Below are 19,319 nucleotides of genomic sequence, written 5' to 3'. Positions count from 1 at the left end.
TGAATTTTTTTTATTGAGTAGCGAAGGTACGTTCAGTGTTCCCTTTTTTTTTTTTTTTTTCAAATTGGGTTTTTTTTTTTTTTTTTTTTTTTTTTTGCGCTTGCATATTTTTGTGCTATCTTATCTTTGCGTGGGCCAGCTGGTCACTTGTGCCCATAATGGGGCCCTTCCCATCGTGCCATTAAAAATTATGCATCCTGACTGAACACGCGTCCTTGTGTACACTTGGGGAAAAAATAAAAAATACACATTTTAGTGTGCATGTTGTGCTTAACGCATGCGCAGGTGTGCTTTTTTGGTCGACTTTTCCCGCGGATTTCTTGGCAAAAAAAATTGGCAAATATTTTCGGTGTTTTTTTTTTTTTTGGCGTCCTTTTTTTTTGATGATTTCTTTTTTCTCCTTGCGCGAAATTGTCCGCTGCCTAAAGCTCCACGCCGTCGGTTTTGCTTCGCCTCGCTTTTTCACTTCTTCATTTTCCACTTTTCAGCTGCCTTTTTTTTTCGCGCCGCTCCCCACACGCTCGTTCTGCGCAAATGCAAAAAAAAAAAAAAAAAAAAAAAAAAGAGTTTTCTTTTCCTGCCTTCTCCGCCGATCGCCACGTTGCATTCGTTGCGCCTATTTGACGCATTGTAAAAGCTGTGTTAAAAAAAATGGCAGCAACAGGATTCCCTACCCGACTTCTTTAACTGTTCTGCGATTTTATACTCCTGCAACCGCTGCTGCTCGAGTGAATCGAATGGTCGCAATTTTTTTCCGCACTTTTAAAATTATTTTATTCGTTATACATTTTATGATTTTTTTTTTTTTTTAAATTTCTTTGTAACATGCCTTCTCCAATTCCGCATTTGTCATTGCATACCTCGTCCTATGTACGAATTCGCTTTTAAGGCGCTCAAGCGGAACGGTCAAATCACGCCCACCCCACGCCCTCACATGTCGCAGGGAAGCAGCTGTTGGGCGCAAGTCTGAGCCACGAGACAAGCCTGCCGTTTCATCCATTCAATTAGGGAAGCGCAGCAAGTTGGACGAGCTCAGCTAGCTATCACAAATCGACATAGCGCATACAACCACAGAGTTGTACGTAAAGTGAACATACCAATAAACGAGTAATTGAGAAATTTCCTTCTGTTGAACCTGTGCCCTTTATTACTGCCAGCTTGTTAAGCGTTACGTTACCTCTGCAGACAGGAAAAAGGAAGCAAAAAAAAAAAAAAAAAAAAAACATTTTATTTCCAATGCAACATGGCGAGAAGTAAAGTTAAAAAAGTTAAACCAAGAGCAAAGAAACCTTTAAAATTGGATAAGCAATTTAACTGCCCCTTTTGCAGCTACAAGAAATCGGTCGACATTAAGCTGTAAGGACGAGTGGAGGGAAAAAATGAGCAGCCCTCTCTCTTCTATTCATGTGTTTCCCATGAGGGGATGAGATACGTTTTATCCTGCTATGTTTGCACTGTTGTTACTGCATGCCCGTCTAACGGCTTCTCCCCCCCCCATGGATGCGCTTCCCCCTCAGGCACAGGTCCAAAGGAATAGGAGAACTGACTTGCCTCAAATGCGGAGTCAAGTACGCGAGCCAAATAACCAACCTAGACGAATGCATTGACGTGTACAGCGAGTGGGTTGATAAATGTTTAGATGCCAACAAGAAAGGATGTAATGAGCTTTTCTTTAATGATGAGTTGGCGGCCCTTAACAATATGGATGAGTAGAGAAGCAGGGGGGGGGGGGGGGGGGGTACAACCCAGCGCATTTCTGCAGGATGACCGTGGGGGATATAGTTCCCTTCCAAATCACCCACACTTTTAACCGCTTAACTTGTGTAAAATTAATTCTTATCTGTTCTGTAGCGCAACACATGGGGAAATGACAAGCCGCACTTTGGTTGCGTGCCAGAAGTATATGTTGGCACTGCGACTGCCCATACACATGTGTGAACCATCATGGTGTGCATTTAATATGCAACGAAGTAGTTACAGAAGTTAAGCATTAACTCCTTGCACATTTTAATATCCATGTGCTACATACCATTTGACCCCGTTCACATTTTTAACCCCGTTTTATGAAACCCCGTTTGCCGCATTTGCAAAGTGATCTTACAGAGGTTGTCGGGGGGGGACGAGAGACAAAAAAGGAAACAGATACAATACCATCATTTTGGCCCCGCGTTATATTCATTTCATTTTTTCTTGTACTTTGCGACGCGGCAATCATGTGTGAGAAAACCAGTGGAGCAGTTGCCGTACACAACGAACGAAAGTCACCTTATCCCCTTTTTCCGTTATGTATATTTTATATGCCGGCGCGTGTTCCTGTTCATATGCACATGTACATGTGTGTTCATATTTGGATGCTTGTTGCTGTGAGAGCAAGTTTTGTTTTTCCACAACTCTCTCGCTCATTTTTTTTTTTTTTTTTTTTCCAGTTCTATTTAAGAAGTGACGCAGCTTCTGAACAACTTGATTGGTTCGACGCGGGGTGGTGCCCACATAGGAAAGTCGATCCAATGTAAATTTGTATGCGCGCTTTTGCGCAAGTGTATAAGCCATTTTGTGTCACGCATAATGATATCATCTCGTGTTATCTTCACTCACGCTGCCAATGCGCACTGCAACACAAGTGATCACTCTTTATCGCGCGCATAGGTCATGCAAACAAACACGGGCGGTATTGTTTCCTGCATAGCAACTTTTATTTTTGACCCCATAGATTTTGTGATATAACTTGCATGTTCGCCACGCATATTGGGGTTATAAACAAGTGACAAAAAGGGGAGGAGAACGGAAAAGAAAATAAAAATAAACCGCATAGTAATGCACAATGGGGGATGCACACGGGCGAAAAAGATGCGCGCCACCAAACTGGTGAACTGCCCCCAATTGTATGCAAATGCAAAAGGGCTCTTCGAAACTGGGGGCCAAGGCGCAAACTGAACAATCACAGCATACATGTGGCAGATGGACGAAAACACATGTTTTATATACTTACTTTATAAAAGCACACTTCGAAGGGCTCTTCTTCGGTCGATTATTTTTTTTGTCGCCCAGGTTACGCACTTTTTAAAGTTTTCCCAAAGGGGCACACAAATGGTGACACAAAAAAAGCGGGGTGTCAATTTGAAAAAAATAAAAAAAAGCAAAAAAAAAAAAAAATTAAAAAACAAAAAAAAGCCACTTTAAAAACCGTCCAAAAGGGGAATTGGGTACAAAATTTTTAACAAAATATGGAGGTCGGTTTCGGGTGCCGATATGGAGAGAGGCCCCGTGGGAGGAATTTAACCCAAATGTATTGCACGCAAGGTATATATATATATTATGACGTGCAAGTATATACATATATAAAAATGGCACACGCGGTATTATTATTATTGTGCCTCGTTGCATGTGACGTTTCTGTAACGCACATGTAGCATGCACAGAGGTATGTGGCGGCAACGTTGTCAGATAAAATGGTGGGGGAGGATAATCTGTACGCACAACGGTATTTCCCTTATCCTGTGGCCAACTTGTTTTTATAAATGAGAAGAATTTCCCCGTGACTTCTTTGCAATTTTAGATGAATCTTTCCCAACATTTTCTTCAAACACGGCATCAGTTTGTTCTTTTTTTTTTTTTTTTTTTAATTTATTTTGTTCCGCATTTTTCCATTTTTTCGCTTTGTTTTGTTTTGTTTTATTTATTTTATTATTATTTTTTTTTTTTTTAATTTTCAATCCGCTTTTTTCCCCAACTGTGTTTGGCTTAGGCTTTGGTTAAATTTTCGCGCAGTGTTTCCCCTCATGTAGCAGTTTTTCTGTTTTTTATATACAATCGCTTGTGGAACCTTTGTAAATGTTATTAAAGCGTAACATTTTGTTGTAATAGTGGTTCAAGTGACCCGTTTTTGTGACTGTTGCTCCTTTTCCCTCCCATCGCATATGTTGGAAGGATACCCCCCAAACGGGCCGCGAAGAAGAAACAACGCACAAAAGTAGAGCAGCCAGGGGGAGCCAGCGCGCACAGCGGTTCGAAGTGGCACACCTCTTTGAACCGAACCAGGATTGACAGGGAGCCCGTTGCAGGGGTTCGGTAGCTGCCAGTGGATATTAAAAGGGGGACCCCGCGCACGTGCGGTGGATGAACAGCTAAAGGAGAAGTAGCTGAAACAGTTTGCTCCATTTTAAAACACAACAATTAATTTTACATACCGCACAAGAAGATGAAGGAAGACATAGCGAAGCTCAAGTACGGCCAGAGTGTGCCGAATGACCTGAAGGTGAGCAAGTGGACAGCCCTCGTGCTGTACTCCGTAGTGTCGGCATTGGCAACCTTCGTACACGCAGGATTCAGTAGCTGGCAGCCAATTATATACAAGTCAGGTGCCTTTAGTGAATTATGTTCACCAACGGATGAGATGCGAGAATTCAAGGTGGATGCAAATATATCTTATATGACATGTGGGAACCGAGACGTAGCTGTGAACAATTTATTTACCTTGTCCTTCTTTGTTCATTTCTTCCTATCGTCCTCCGTGAGTGGGTTCGTGTTGGATACCTTTGGAGAAAAGGTCTGTTTTGTAAGTGGCCAAATCATCCTAGCAGGAGCATTTCTATCCCTAGCAGTGTTGAAGTTTTCCTACGTATGGTATTTGTTCTTTTTAATGTTGGGTGTTTCAGCCGATTTGTGTTTCATTCCATTGTTAAAGATCTCCAAGTACTTCCCTGGAAAGGAGTCCCTAATATTTGGAATCCTTGGTGCAGCCAGATCTACAGGGTTTGCCATTGCGTTGCTTTTAAAATATGCCTTTTTCTACGCGTACAATTTTAAGGAAAACGAGTTCTACATTTTGTGTATAGTCTACCTCTGCGTATGTAGCTTGTATTCATTCCTTGTGGGAATTTTTATCGTACCGGGTAAGAACACAGAGCATTCAGAACTGAACAGTGAATTAGCCACAGGATCATCAAACCCAGAGAAGAAAAGAAACATAAGTGTTATGAACGAAATGGACAGAATGGAAAGTGCAGATAAAAAATTATACGATAATGAACCATGTTGTAAATTTTCAGATAAAATAAAAACGTTATGGAATCATCCTCAAAAATGGGAATATTTAATCACTTTATTTATATGCAGTTCAAGTATGATTAGATTTGATTATTTTATAAAAACCAATAGATCCATTTTAATATGGAAAGATTATGACCTGACGACCATATTTTCTCTCTCCACTATTATGTCCTTCCTCCCAACCCCATTATTTGGCTACCTGGCTGGAAAGTTTGGTTCCATATACAGCATATTAACAAATAACGTGTTTGTATTTCTTACTTATATTTTGATCCTATTTGATGGATACATTTTCAGATTGATGGCCATCATTTTGTTTTTCTTTTACATATCTTTCGTTTTCTCCTGTTTCTATTGCTATGTGGATGAGAAATACTCGAAGGAGCATTTCGGAAAGTTGTGCGGAATTATGTTTGCAGTTAGTGCACTTTGCCTCATTATAAATTTTTACCTCACCTACTTGACCGATGTTGTTTATATGTACCTGGGTGAGAAGAAGCATTTCCCAGTGACTTATGGTCTGAACGTCCTCGGAGTTGTCACACTGCTGTGTTGCTTGTATTTAAAAATCAAGGAGAAGAAAAAGTGAAGGCCTTTGCCTATTAAAGCGGGGACAGGGGGGAAAAGCAAGCAGAAGAAGAAAGAGAAGAACAACAGGAACACATGGTTAAGATTTGCCACATGGAAAAGAGTTAACCCCATTTTCTTTTTTTTTTTTTGCGCGCACCAATTGTATAAGTAACATATATCTCCGTACTCGTTTACACACTTGTTAGTATGCCCGACTGACATTGCCGCCTTTTTTTTTTTTTTTTTTTTTTTTTTTTTTTTTTTTTTAAAACAAAAAAGCTAGCTGTCTATATACTTGCGTGGGGTGTAAACATATGTATGCGCCAATGTGCGACATTTCACCCCACTGATTAGTTGCCACATTTTTTAATTACCCCTACTATTGTCAATTCCTGCCGCCCTTTTATGTGCGCTATAACTGCACATCCTTTTAATGCGCGAATGCATTTTTGTTTTTTTTTTTAAATACACAGAAAACATACGTCTGTACGTGTGTGCAGATCTCATTCAACTTGAGTTATTTTTTACAGTGACAATGGTTTGTATCCTATTAACCCTAAGTTAGGCTTTTGTGTCCAACCCCTTTCTCACTTTCACTTTTATCATTTGCATTTTTCGCGCATGAATGTTTTCCCATGCGGGTGTAGATTTAGCAGTTGTTGTCGAATCTTATGAATCACGGTGTTCGCCGTATGTCGCACTTGATGGCGATTTATGCCAAGTCAGTCTTTTTCCTTCAAGCGACATTGCGACAATTTGCAGATGACGCAGAGTAATTTTTAATGACAAGACACCATTTTGTTCCCCCACTTTTACTTTTCATTATGTGCAAAATATGCACCCTTTCAAGTTAAGCTATTTAATGTCGAACAACTGTTTTTTGTGTTTTTTCCCTTTTTTCATTTTTGTTGCATGGGGAAAATAACCTGCTAGGAAACTAATTTGTCCTTTATCCACGCGACATATAATAGTATTTATTTTCATTCTCCTGCGAATGCTTGTCTTCCATTCATTGAATGGTCTCACCCAAAGAGGGGTATTATCTCCCATGCTGTAATGACGCATGTCCGAAGGGTATGTTATTCCCTGTCTACTTTTGTGCAACAGGGCCAGAAAACACAACCCCGTTTTTCATCTTCCCCCTGCAGGCCATAAATGTGTGTGTGAAATAATTTGTTCATAATTATTTGTGCCTATGTTTCTTCCCCCGAATATGTTGTGTGCAAATGAGGAAATTGCAACAAAAAAGGAGTCTAGTGGAGTCATGCCAGACTGTACTGCCCGTACGACCACCACTGCACAAAGTTAACTACGCACATACATAATTAACATTTTAAATCTTTTAATTTTTTGTTTTTTTTTGTTGGCTTTTTTCCGAGTTTTTTTTAAAACATAACGAAAAAAACAATTATTACCAAATAAAGTAGCTATTCCGTTTTGCATTAACAAATCATCAAAATAGAATTTAAAAAAAAAAAAAAAAATCAGCTAGCTAGCTAGCTAGCCAACCGACGTTAACATTTAACATATAAAATGCGAGAGGCAAAGGTAAATGTGTTTGGAGGCATCTCCCATATATATATATATATCAAAAAAAAGTGTCGCTAACTCGCACGCGGGAAAGCGCACAACGTTTACAAGATCAAGATGAATTCGTCCTCGCGATCAAAATTACAAAGGGAAAATAAGGTGTCCACAGTTGCAACAGGCAACCCCCTGCCGCCAATCGATTTCTTCCCCCGTCCTAATAAAGCGCTCCGGTGCGACGCACAACTGTTCGATAGTGTCCTTTAAGACCGCCCCAAACGTTTTCACTCTAACTGCTGTCCACGTGCATGGGAAGAAAAAATGGTTTATGCTCTCATTTTCGTACTTCCTACAATCGCCTCATCCTATCCCCCTTGTCTCCCCTACTTGCATCATTTGTCCTTTTCGTAAAAATAAAACAACGTTGTTTCCTTATTCATGGACTCCCTTTCCTTGGAAGTCCCCTCAAGAAAGTATTTGTAAATTTTTTTTTCCTTGTTTGTGAGTCCTTCCAGGAAGTACGAATTTAATTTGGTTTTGTTGTTTATTAAAAAATGTATCCTCGTTTTTTCTGCCTTTCTCAAAATGTCATAAAAATTGGTGGACGGCCATTCATTGACTGGTAATAAATTACACAACTCGTATGCGGTTTCGAAATAAAACTGGTTGAAGAGCCCTATGGTAACAGACACAGGGTCAAACTTCAGTGTTTCGACGATGTCATAGTAGGAAGGAAATTTTATCTTTAACACATTCTTTTTGTATAATTTTACCGCAAAAAAGAGAGTCAATCGAATTTCATCTTCTGTATTTAACTTGTCTTCCCTTAACCCATTTTTATATTCCAAATATGCTTCATTGCTGAGCAGGGACAGTCCGTATATATCAACCAAAGGCACACAAGGAATTTCAACCAAGTCGATAAAACTGAAGGGGGTGTTGATGTCTTTTATTATTTCCTCAAACTCTATTAAATTGCTATTTAATTTTATATTTTTTTCGATTTCTTCATTCATTTTTATGGAATGTGTCTAGTGAGAGCACATGCATGGGGGGAAGAGGGGAGTTTCCGTGGTTCGTGCGACAGGGGGGGGGGCAGAGAGTGCATATTCAGATTGCGGTTCAAGGGAACTATCAAACGGGCTGGTACATTCGCGTGCGGCGCCTCTCATTCGATGGGACACATAACATTTCTGTTCTTTTGAAATCATGGTGCGAGGGTGTACAACGTTGCGGACGTTTTTTTTTTTTTCTATTATGCTAATTTGTGTGGGACAAATAGACTCTTCCTTTGCACATCGGTGAGTTTGCTGGTCGGCACGTACGCTACTTTTTCGCCCCCTTCGATTATAGTATCAACTTCTTCACACAGTAACGCTTGCCTGGTTGTGTGCCTCTACCTGTTCGGACGTCACCATTTCATGGCAGTCAAGACCTGCTGAAGGGGGAGGGATGCGCAACCAGCTTCTCACAGTCACAGAGGAAGAGTCACACAAGACGCAAGCCTATATGTTATACAGGGAAGAATGCATATGCCCCTAGGTCTACCTCGCGCGCCCAGCATTTACATACATTTTTAGCGAATGTTCGCGTAGCGAAGAATTCGCTGTCCTTACACGATTGTGAGGGTGCATGTAAGTGGTTGCCATCAGCGGGGTTATGTGTACATTCATGCGTACATTCACGCATACAATCACGCATACATTCACGCATACAATCACGCATACAATCATGCATACACTCATGCATACATTTGTGCGTGTGGATGTGCGCATGAGTACGTACTTAATCCAGCTATGCCATTATGACATAGTTATGGGACGATCTGCCAACGTTGCATTTGTGAGCTGCGTGAGAAGAGGCAGAGCGGGGGGAAAAAGTACCGCTGCTTGCTGACCGCTAACCCTTTTTTACATGGGTCAGTTTTGACACACAACGAGGCACCCCCCGTTTTATGTTAATCTCTCCGCGTATTAAACACGTGTGGATCATCCGCTCTGGTGGGAATGTAATTTGTTGCACACGGGGAATAAAGGCATAAGCACCAGGATGTACGCGTTTGTACGCTTGTTTGCGTTTGTGTATGCGTACTTATCCGCTTAAAGGGAAAGCGCCCGAATGTGCATACATAACATGCATGCGTACATACATGTGTAAATCTGTGCATACGGGCGTGCGCAGGGGATATTCCAACGGCCTTCAAGTCATGAGGGGGAATTGTAAAATTTCCGATTCGTTTAAAAACTGGATGGCGTATTTCACGTGGGGCCACTGCGCTACCTTGGCATGTGCATTTTCCCGAACCGGATAGCGTATCAGATTGGCGCAGGGGGTGGGGGAGCGAAGAAAAAAGAAAAAAAAATGAGAACAAAAAAAAAAAAAAAAACGAAACGAAAAACACAAGCGGGCAATTACCACCGAGGCGCATGCATTCATCTGACTTCGTTTTCACCTGTTGATAATTCGTATGGGTCTTGGGGCAAATTCGCGTTCAAAGCGCAAGCGTCCCACTCCCCCCGGTTGTCAAGCGTAATGTGCTTCAACAAAAGGGTTGACCATCGCGCGCGCGCTTAAGTACACACTGGTTTATACAGGTGTTAACATTGGTTAACATTGGTTAACATGTTTACACAGGTCAACATGCCTTAAAATGTGCTAACACATGTATTTACGCACTTTCCAAGGTATCCATAACCTTTGGGGAGCACCCTTCTCTTCCTTGTAGGGAAAATCGCACCAGCACGTGGTTTCACAGGGTTCCCAACAGAAAGAAGAAGTATTCAATTGCCAGCCGTGAACAATTGTCTTTTTTTTTTTTTTTTTTGTTTTTCATCCACACTTATACCCTTGGTCGCATTTTGTGGCACCCTTTTTTCCCCGTATGGTCATTTTTTTTTTTCCTTTTAAAACTAAGTGAACCCACACAAAGGGATGGATTTTTCCAAATAAAAAAACAAAAACAAAAACAAACAGGTGTTTGCCGGTCCAACATGTTAATTAAAAAAAAAAAAAAGGGGCAAATCGTTTTCACAAAAAATATGCGTCACTTAAAAGGAGCGTTAACGCATACGTGTTCCACCCATGTATAAGTTTTTTTTCCGTACATTTCCCACTTTGCCAACAAAACAGGGGACTCACAAAATTTACGTGCACTTGGAGGACAAACAAATAGTAAGAGAGAAAAATCTACATCAATTTTTGTTTCTTGAAAATTTCACAAAATGTGAAGAAATTTTCACCCAAGTTGGGGAAACAAAAAAAAAAAAAAAAAGCCATACATTTTATATAGGCAATTTTGCAACTTCCATTTTTGTGTATGGACTACAACTTCTGGTGAACATTTTTTTTTTTTTTTTTGTTCCTCCTGTGGCGTCCAATTTTTAAGGGGCCATACGAATTTTAGGTCAGTTTTCTCCATATCCTCAATACGGGTTGGATGTTTGGTGTGCAGTTATAACGTCTCTTCCACCGTTTTGCTTTTTTCCCCCCTCGAGCACGTTCCGCATGGTAAGTGTGAGAAAACAGCTCTTAGAAGAATTCCTCGTCACCTCACAAACGACCACAGCGCGCTGCGTGCATCGTTTCCCCCTCCCCTTGACACCGCTGCTGTTCTCCACCCATCAGATGTACTCCCTATGGAAGGAAGTCAGCGAGCAGATAAAAAAAAAAGCGGAAGATTTAAATAACAGCCTTCAAGAATTTAACTCTAATGGTAATCATCCTTTAGAGGGTTCCTCCAATGAAGGTAACGGGAAAAGGCAGGAGGGAGGGACCACACAGGTTTCCCCAGACACGAGCCTAAAGAATTGCATACAGGAAAAATTTCACATCATAAATGATAAATACATTAATGGGAAGGATTTCCCGGAGCTACACTATTACAATGAAAAACTTCTAAGTGGCTTTAACAGCTTTAAGAGGATTGTGGGGGATATTTATAAGGACAAGCTGAGCAGTGGGAGTGATGGCGTCCTTCGCTGTGATGGCGATGTTGGCCACTCGCAGGGGCAAAAGTTCTACCTGTCCAAAATCGTACCCTGGAAAAAAGGGGACATTATGATTTCCAAAATTTACAGAAAAAAATATCAAGAAGGATTTCCAATCAATTTGCCTGACCCAAATTTAAATTCCTATGTATATAAAAAAATTTTAAAATTAAATGTGGATCGAAATAAAATTTTACACACAAATATTTTACAAAATTATAACTTCAATTGGAGCAAGAAAAAGGAACAGAGTGAAAAGATAATGATGGAGGACCCAAACTTGGAACAGACCAAAAGATTTCTCGTGCCCTTTCACATGTCTGAGCTGGATTTCTGGAGGTCCTACTTTTTCAACATTGATATTATATATAACGAAATTGCCGACGATATATACGAGAGTAGGAAGAATTTTCCTGACTCTGATGGGCCACTGCACTTTGTGCCCCTTCCATGTGATGGCGGAGGGGAGCATGGGCAGTCCCCCATTTCAGCGGCGACGTCAAATGTGGCCACGTCCCATGCGGTGACACCGCCTGAGGCAGCCAACCAGGGGACCCCTCCTCCCACGAATGGGAAAGAAACCACGGTGGACGAAACATCAGGAGGGGGGCAATTAACGAAAAAGTTGGACTTCCCACCGTTGGAGCAGCCTGCCCAAGAGGAGACACCGAAGGAGTGGGAGAAACACAAAGAGAACTCCAAACAGGTATATCAAACAAAAGAGTATAAGGAAGAAACAGTCGCAGCGGAAATGCATGGCACCTCCAATTTAGCGAGTTTCCCAAGTTTGAATCGCTCAGATTGGCTGACTCCCTCAGAAGAGTCAACAGAGAAAAGAGGGGTGGCCCTTGCAACAGCTACCGATGGGGACACACCCGATTGTAACTCTGCATCCGAACCGCGAAGCAAAATTGATTCGATCACACCGAAGGATGACACTTGTTCAATGACAAAAACTCAAATTAATGGACTCAACATTTATATGGATAATGATATCTTCGTAAACCTTCGAGACAAATCGGAAGCGTTCGGCCCCCTCTTGGCGGACACGAAGAAACACAAGGAGAAAATTAAAAGGGAGGAGGAGTGTGCAGGAGGTTACTCCAATGTAGACTTGGTTGACCACTCGTTAGAGGCGTCATTTGAGGGAACGTCTAATGAAAAGGATGATGTAACAGTGGAAGGTAGTGTTGCCATGAATAGGAGAAGGGGGGACACTATTCAAGTGGATAGTCACGCAGAGGAGGACAGTCCTCTTCAAACGCACCAATCGATTAATGATCAGCTAGACCCTTTAACCATTTCAAAGTGCAATATAAAATTTTTGGACCTTATTGAAGAGCAAAATGACAAGGCTTATAGTTTGGGGAAGCAACACGATGGGGAAGCTTTTTACACGTCTCGCGATAAGGTGGAGCGTGTGACAGTTGAGGAGGGCGAAGGAGAGGGTGATACATGGAATGGCCCAGGCGATACCGCTGTGCCTAGTGAACAGTTGGGTAAGGAGGAAGAGGAAGATAATGAGCATGTAGAGGGGTACCACGAACAGGAGGAAGCAGGGGAAATGCAAAAAGCTTCCATCCATGACAACCTGAATGAAGCTGAAACGAAGGAAGAACTGGACGATGACCCAAATGTCGCGCAGGATCTACCTCGTACCCATCATGAGGGTGAATCAAACGGGAGTAAACTATTGTGTAGCAACGAAGGGGGAGACGAAGCATCCCTACATGATAACTTCAAACATGATCATTCCATGTTTGTCGATCTGAATCAGTCCAACACGTTGAATGAAGAGAGAAGGAAAAGGAATGAAAATGTAGACCCCATGATAAATGTTACAAAAAATTATGACCCAGTTGAGGAGCAAAACGACGTCACCGTTGGGGTAAAACCAGAAGGTGAATCACCCAGGAGTGAAAAGGGAGACACGAAAAAGTCACAAAAAGAATGCGATTTGTACCTTGATGAGTTGAATTTCTCGGATGTACTTGAATTTGACATCGATTCAAATAAGTTCAACGCAGAAGAGTTGGAACAGTTTGAACAGGACCTCCTGAATGCGTAGCGCTGGGGCGGAAGTTTTTCTTTATTTGGGCAAATCTTCTCAAATGTGCGGCCAATGTGCAGCGAAATGCGCATCGTTTTAAAAACAACTTTTGTTTGGTGATTTTTTTTTTTTATGCAACACCGCTGGGGAGAATATGCAGGGTCGCATGTTACCACCTCCTTAGGCAATCCACAGCGCTACCATCACCATGTACCTTCCCGCCCCACCACCACTTGCTCACAAATGTGTGCACCGCATGTTAAGATGCGTGTAACTGTGCCATCGCCAAGTCGCTAACATGGCAGGTAGGTTAGAAGCAGATGCATCTGTGGTACGTAAAATTTGTACATGTGTTATAAACTCCCCATTGTTTGGTTCCTTCACTTTTTAAAATAACGACACGTACTTGCAAATGGTGTGTGGAGTGACAAATGGTCCGATGGGAGGAGGACGTGTTTTTGTGTGTATGTTAATTTGTGTAGGGTGTGACAGTTACCCAGAAGGGGGGAAGTGTGCGGATTACCAAGTTGTGCGTGATGCTCCAAAAAAATGGACCAAAAAAAAAAAAGAGGCTCAAACGTGGAGCATCCAAAAGGTGTTCACATTTCATATGCTTATATCATGGCTTCTTGCGTGGTGACACGGATAGCTCTACTCACACAACCGCATAGCAGTATGGTGTGACGGTAAAACATTAATGGTGCGGGGCCGCTTCTTTCCTGAGGTGGTGTTCGGCTTGCACCCGAAGCTTCATTTGGAAAAGGGCCTGCCAAAAAACTTGGTGCGCAAAAAGTCCAAAATAAAAGCAAACCTAGATCTCCACGTGAGGAGCAATTGTATGTAGACCATTTTCCAAAATGTGAAGGAAAAAAGACCTCCGGTAATTTCTAGAAAAGGGAGATGAGCCACCACCTGGTGGTTGCCTATGTAGGCGATGGACCCCTTCCACTTCTCCACAAAAGAAGGGAAATGATTATTCCCTTGCGTCTTGTTCTCCATCAGAGTGTTAAAAAGGTTAGACAAAAAATAGGCCTCCTGCTTAGCATTTTGAGCAGTAGGAGTAGGTGACTTATAATTTTGGTCTATCTCTTTTAGGTACTCACAAAACTGTTGCTTGTCCATTTGTGCTCTTTTATTTTTTTGGTAATCCCACTTGGATTGGCTAACTTGTGGAAACTTCCTGCACAATTCATTTGCCTTGGATTTAAGCAAATCGGAGGAGAAGGTCGTGGAGGAGGAGGAAGAAAAATGATGCAGCACCTCATTCAAATGTTCATGTAATTGAAGAGGTTGTATCTTTTTACAATCTCCAATAGCATAAATGTTTTGATCCCTAATTCCAATAACGGCGAGATGTCCATTTACATTTAAAATATTATTATTAACTTGTTCAGGTATTTTTTTCAAAAAATTAGTAATGAGAGGAGTTTGTGCTAAACCACTGGCCCAAATAAGAATACCATATGGAATTTGTTTCCTTTTTTCATTCTGATCTAGACTTGACTGTATACAAATATTATGTTCGTCCACTTCTTTCACATAATAATTTGTGAGTACATTTATATTTGAAGAGTGGAATGTTTTTTTGGTGAAGTCCGAAATGTTTTGTGTAAATGTGGGCAGTAAATTTTTCCCTCCTTCGATAATGCTAACAGATATGAATGGGAAAATATTTTTATATTTCCTTTTGACATCTTTATTAATGAAGTCAGCAAATTCTCCTGCGACTTCTACCCCTGTGGGTCCACCTCCAACCACTACAACGTGTAACAATTTTTTTTTTTCTTCATCCGAGATTCTCTCCGTGGAGCATATGTGTAGTACGTCTAAGAACTTCCTACGAATATTTATTACCCCTTCAACATCCTTCACAAAAAAGGCATGCTTGTCAACCCCTTTAATATTAAAAGAGTTCGTCTTAGCTCCTACCGATATGACTAGGTAGTCGTATGAAATTTTTACTTGATTGTTTTTATTGTCTTTACAGATCACTTGCTTTTCTTCTGGGACTATGTCGGTGCATTCTAGCTGCAGGTATTTACCTGAGGATCCCTTTTTTCTTAAAAACGTGGACACATTTTCTGTGCACACTTTGGCACTGAGGGTTCCACTACACATACAGGGCAGTAAAGGGGTGAAGGTAAAGTAACTCCTCGGGGAGATTAACGTCACATCGTATTTTTTAAAATCAATGTTTATAAAAAAGTTAATACCTCCCCACCCTGAGCCTAGGATCACTATCTTTTCTTTTCTGTCTCTGTAAATCCTGCTCGTGCTAATTTCTCGCTTATTCTCGTATATGCACTTGACATTTTTCAACACGCTATGTACGCCATTCCGCCGGATCTTCATCGACATAGTTGTTGGGGGGGAGGTGTGTACTTTTCTGTTCTTTTTTCTTTACCCTTTCTTATGGGGAGTTAGTTGCACACGGCGTGTGTGTGTGGGGGGGAAGCAGGAGGAGAGATCCCAGTCTTGCTTCTGTTCGAGGCGACCCCAGCTGCACTTCACCACAGTGCGACAACACCGCTAGGAGGACGCATACAGCATCAAAAAGGGACACACACACACACAAAAACAAAATGCGCAAATCTTCGGTGGAAGCGTTACACGTATCCTTTTCCTACCTTTACGCAATTACACACATCTTCATTTCGGCTTGTAAGTAGGGGCATGGTGTGTGGCGAAGCGAACATACAGGATGAAAAACATAAACGTACACCTGTATGTACGCATGCACACACACGTAGGCTTGACTTAAACTGCGGAGAAGTGAGCCGAGTGCGGATTTAAAGTTCTTTCAAGGGATTTAAAAAAAAGAACAAGAAAAAGAAAAAAAAAAAAAGGAGAAGAAAAAAGGGGGGGGTTCTCCTAACCCTTGGCAAAAAAGCTACATAGTGGGGTCAAAAATTGGCCGTCCCTTCTCATTACGCTCACAGGTGGGGGAGAAATCCGGGTTGGTACTCGTGTAGCTTATGTACCGTTACATTCTTCCTCCAGTGATCGCACATATTGCCCTATGTGCGGTGTAAAATAGCTTACAGCCGCGTGTGTGAGCAGCTGCCCATTTTGACTCTCCCCTTCCCTAATTAGAAAAATGTAATCACCAAGCCTGGCCAAAAAAAACAAAACGAAAGCAACACAAATCCCAGCGTTAGCTGTTTTTGTTTTTAAAACAATGCGGAAATGTACCCCAATGGATTAGGCAGATGTAGGGTGTTACATTTTCCGTGTGCACGATGAGAAGATGTAAAATTATGTTCAAACTGTTTTTTTTTTTTTTTTCCCACACTGCCTCTGTGAAAAAAGAAACATCCAAAGGGTTAAATAAAATGCTGTTCGTTGCTGCATAAGAACATGTGCATTTCAGTTCATTCATACATCATTTTGCGTACAAAATTATGGTATTCTTGTGCGTGATTTTTTTTTTTTTTTTTTTTTTTTTTGCCCTTGGCAGACCAGGTAAAAAAGGAGTAGCCGGCGGTGCAACGCAACTACACAGGTGCACATTGCTTACTCCCATCATGTCATATAACCCTCCTGGCAAAGACAAAAAAAACAAAAGAAAAGAACACATGTGTGGAGTGTATATAAAATAAAAGCATACATATAACGATCGTGTACACAACGGTACATCTCTCGTTAAGCAGTCGTGTAAACAATTGTGACTAATAGAAAGCGTCCCCCAAAAAATTTGCATTCCCCCGTTGCCATTTTTTTTTTTTTTTTTTTTTTTTCACTCCTGTACGTATGATGATATGACACCTTTCCACCACATTGAGCAGTGAAACACTCCAACTCACTTTTCGTAAAGCATTTCCCCCCTCTATGCACATGTGTAATATCATGTGGGTGAGCAAGAAACATGTGCATCTACCTCCCAATCGCTACTCCTAACAGCACAGGGGGGAATGTGAGGTACGTGCGCACACCCATTCCTTATCCTCAAAATGTGCCACACCGATGAGGGGGAAAAGTAATTAACCCAACTAGGCAAAACTCTGTTTAGGCATACGAAAGTAACCTGGATGGGGCACCAGCTATAAATGAAGCCAAGACGCCGAAGCCCATCATCAAATAAAAAAACAGCCAACGATATACTTACGGCGGAAGGGTGCGCCTTTGGTCAATTTTGTTTTATATATATAGTAGAGTTATTTGGCACGTTAAAAAAAAAAAAAGTGTGCATATATTAATGCCGCACACGGACATGCACTATTCGAAGGTATGCTAATTTACAAACACAAATAAAAAATTGTTATGGTACCCCGCCGTCCCATGGACGTATGTAGGTTATATCTGTCTGTTCTTTCCATTAGGCCTACGGGCTCCGCAACACGCGTTCCTCTTTTTTTTTTTTTTTTTTTTTTTTTGGCACTTTTTTTTTTTTAAAAAAAAAAAATAACATTCCCCTTATTGATGGTGCTTCCGCTGAGGGTTATTCCCTTTTGCATAAACACACATGTTTTACACGTCGCCCAGGGTTAGAAGCTAACGATTATCTCTTCATAGTTCACATTAACGATTAACAGGTAACAGGTAACAGTTATGTGTGTGGGGGTCGTCTGTACTTCGTTCCGTTGTAGTGGTGGAGTGCCCCTTCAGTCCTTGGGCCTAAACTCCATGGCCTGTTTTTTGACCTTCTTTTCGTACGAGTCTCTGTCCTGCTGGTAGAGGAGAAATGGCTCCGCTTGTGCAGGAGAATTGGGGTTAGGGTTATCCAGCAGATCCTACACAAAAGAGGTGAGGAGGGGGGATGGGGAGATGATACATCCTTGTGAATTACTAATAAGGGGGACGGCCGCACATACAAATGCGTTCCCTTTTTGTATTGAGGAACTGTAGAGCCACATGTGTGATGTGCTTTGGCGGGTGTGAATCGATTACCTGGATTCCTAACAAAATTTGCTTTATTGTTATGGAGGGTTTCCAATCCTCATCCTCATTTAGAATGGACAAGCACACGGTTCCTGTGTTGGGGGTGGAGAGATACACGTTGTGAAGATGACTCAAGCAGAGGGAGTATAGGTGCAGGGTTGTCAAATATGGGAGCGACGCTCTATTTGCCGTCCCTTTTTTTTTTTTTTTGCGCATCCCTACCTGATGGGTAGATATTTGGGTGGAATAATACGGTGGTGAATTTACACTTGGGGGGCTTGCTAGGGTAATCCTCCGTGAACTCCATAGTCAGCGGATATTCGCCTCCTTCCCATAGACCTCCCTGAAAAACAGCAGTTGGTGAGCCAACAAATGTTCAATTGTTTCTTGCTAGTGAGAGGTGTCTCAACGGGGCAAAGGTCTACTCTCATGCACAACCATGAGGAAGTCTACCATCACGCAGGAAAACGCTACATAAAAACACAACTTACTTTCTTTCCTGGTATTTTGCAAATCCATTTCATAATGTCGAGGCCTTTCCCATCACTCATGGGGCTATACTTGGCCGAAAATCCTGCAGGGTGATCCTTCCTCCATTCAGCCCGTTCCTGTGCTAACCTCTTTTTCGCAATAGACATTTTTTTTTTTTTTTTTTTTTTTACATATATAATATGTGCCCCTTGTTCTGTCTCCTCACCCAGCAGTTGCGTTTATTTTTATGTTAATTATTCTACCCGGGTAGCTACGCAACTACAGTGGGATGTAATGCAAAAATGGGGAAACCCAAAAGGAGGGGGAGGGGGGGTGTCTTCACTGGACATCCACAGCAGAGTTGGACTGGTAGAAAAACATTCACTCAGGAGTTGTCCCCCACAGTAATCACAATAACTCTTCATATGAGGAGAAGTAAACAAAAAAGTCCGAACCCCTTTTTCTTCTTCCCCTCAAGGGTGATCAAAATGTACTCATTGCACTTCACTCTCCCTCTTTACCTCTTCAGATGCGTGAAGGAAATGTCGTATGAAAAAAAAAAAAAAATACAGTGGGGATGGATGAGCATAAAACAAAAAAGCAGGCGGCAAAAAAAAAAAAAAAGAAAGAAAGAAAATCAACAGTGTATTAACAAGTTTAAGGAGAAAAAACTAAAAAGGGATGCAAACGAGCAGCCAGCATAAATGATAAAGCATACAAACCAAAGTAATTGATAAAAAAAAAAAAAAAAAAAAAAAAAAAAAAAAAAAAAAAGAAAAAAGGGGGGG

The 19,319-nt window shown here is 41.4% G+C and overlaps 6 protein-coding genes across 6 annotated transcripts; 3 read left to right on the top strand and 3 right to left on the bottom strand.

The window, feature by feature from the left end:
• Nucleotides 1–1,243: 1,243 nt before the first annotated feature.
• On the top strand, nt 1,244–1,713 carry AK88_01738 (uncharacterized protein; the record flags this gene model as incomplete). The annotated part of the gene is made up of 2 exons (XM_012479373.1): nt 1,244–1,356; nt 1,518–1,713. 2 exons carry the CDS (start codon nt 1,244–1,246, stop codon nt 1,711–1,713), a joined length of 309 nt encoding a protein of 102 aa, XP_012334796.1.
• Nucleotides 1,714–4,198: 2,485 nt separating this feature from the next.
• AK88_01737 (uncharacterized protein) lies at nt 4,199–5,638 on the top strand (the record flags this gene model as incomplete). Its single annotated transcript, XM_012479372.1, has 1 exon — nt 4,199–5,638. One exon carries the CDS (start codon nt 4,199–4,201, stop codon nt 5,636–5,638), a length of 1,440 nt encoding a protein of 479 aa, XP_012334795.1.
• A 1,900-nt stretch (nt 5,639–7,538) lies between these two features.
• AK88_01736 (uncharacterized protein) lies at nt 7,539–8,162 on the bottom strand (the record flags this gene model as incomplete). The annotated part of the gene is made up of 1 exon (XM_012479371.1): nt 7,539–8,162. One exon carries the CDS (start codon nt 8,160–8,162, stop codon nt 7,539–7,541), a length of 624 nt encoding a protein of 207 aa, XP_012334794.1.
• Nucleotides 8,163–10,770: 2,608 nt separating this feature from the next.
• Nucleotides 10,771–13,200, top strand: AK88_01735 (uncharacterized protein; the record flags this gene model as incomplete). The annotated part of the gene is made up of 1 exon (XM_012479370.1): nt 10,771–13,200. One exon carries the CDS (start codon nt 10,771–10,773, stop codon nt 13,198–13,200), a length of 2,430 nt encoding a protein of 809 aa, XP_012334793.1.
• A 732-nt stretch (nt 13,201–13,932) lies between these two features.
• On the bottom strand, nt 13,933–15,540 carry AK88_01734 (uncharacterized protein; the record flags this gene model as incomplete). The annotated part of the gene is made up of 1 exon (XM_012479369.1): nt 13,933–15,540. One exon carries the CDS (start codon nt 15,538–15,540, stop codon nt 13,933–13,935), a length of 1,608 nt encoding a protein of 535 aa, XP_012334792.1.
• Nucleotides 15,541–17,783: 2,243 nt separating this feature from the next.
• AK88_01733 (uncharacterized protein) lies at nt 17,784–18,698 on the bottom strand (the record flags this gene model as incomplete). Its single annotated transcript, XM_012479368.1, has 4 exons — nt 17,784–17,912; nt 18,070–18,152; nt 18,283–18,403; nt 18,552–18,698. 4 exons carry the CDS (start codon nt 18,696–18,698, stop codon nt 17,784–17,786), a joined length of 480 nt encoding a protein of 159 aa, XP_012334791.1.
• Nucleotides 18,699–19,319: the final 621 nt, after the last annotated feature.

The sequence above is a fragment of the Plasmodium fragile genome (assembly GCF_000956335.1).
Source record: "Plasmodium fragile strain nilgiri unplaced genomic scaffold supercont1.15, whole genome shotgun sequence".
Lineage (NCBI taxonomy): Eukaryota > Apicomplexa > Aconoidasida > Haemosporida > Plasmodiidae > Plasmodium > Plasmodium fragile.
Note: the sequence above shows the minus strand (reverse complement) of the source record. Positions and strands in the feature narration are given on the sequence as shown.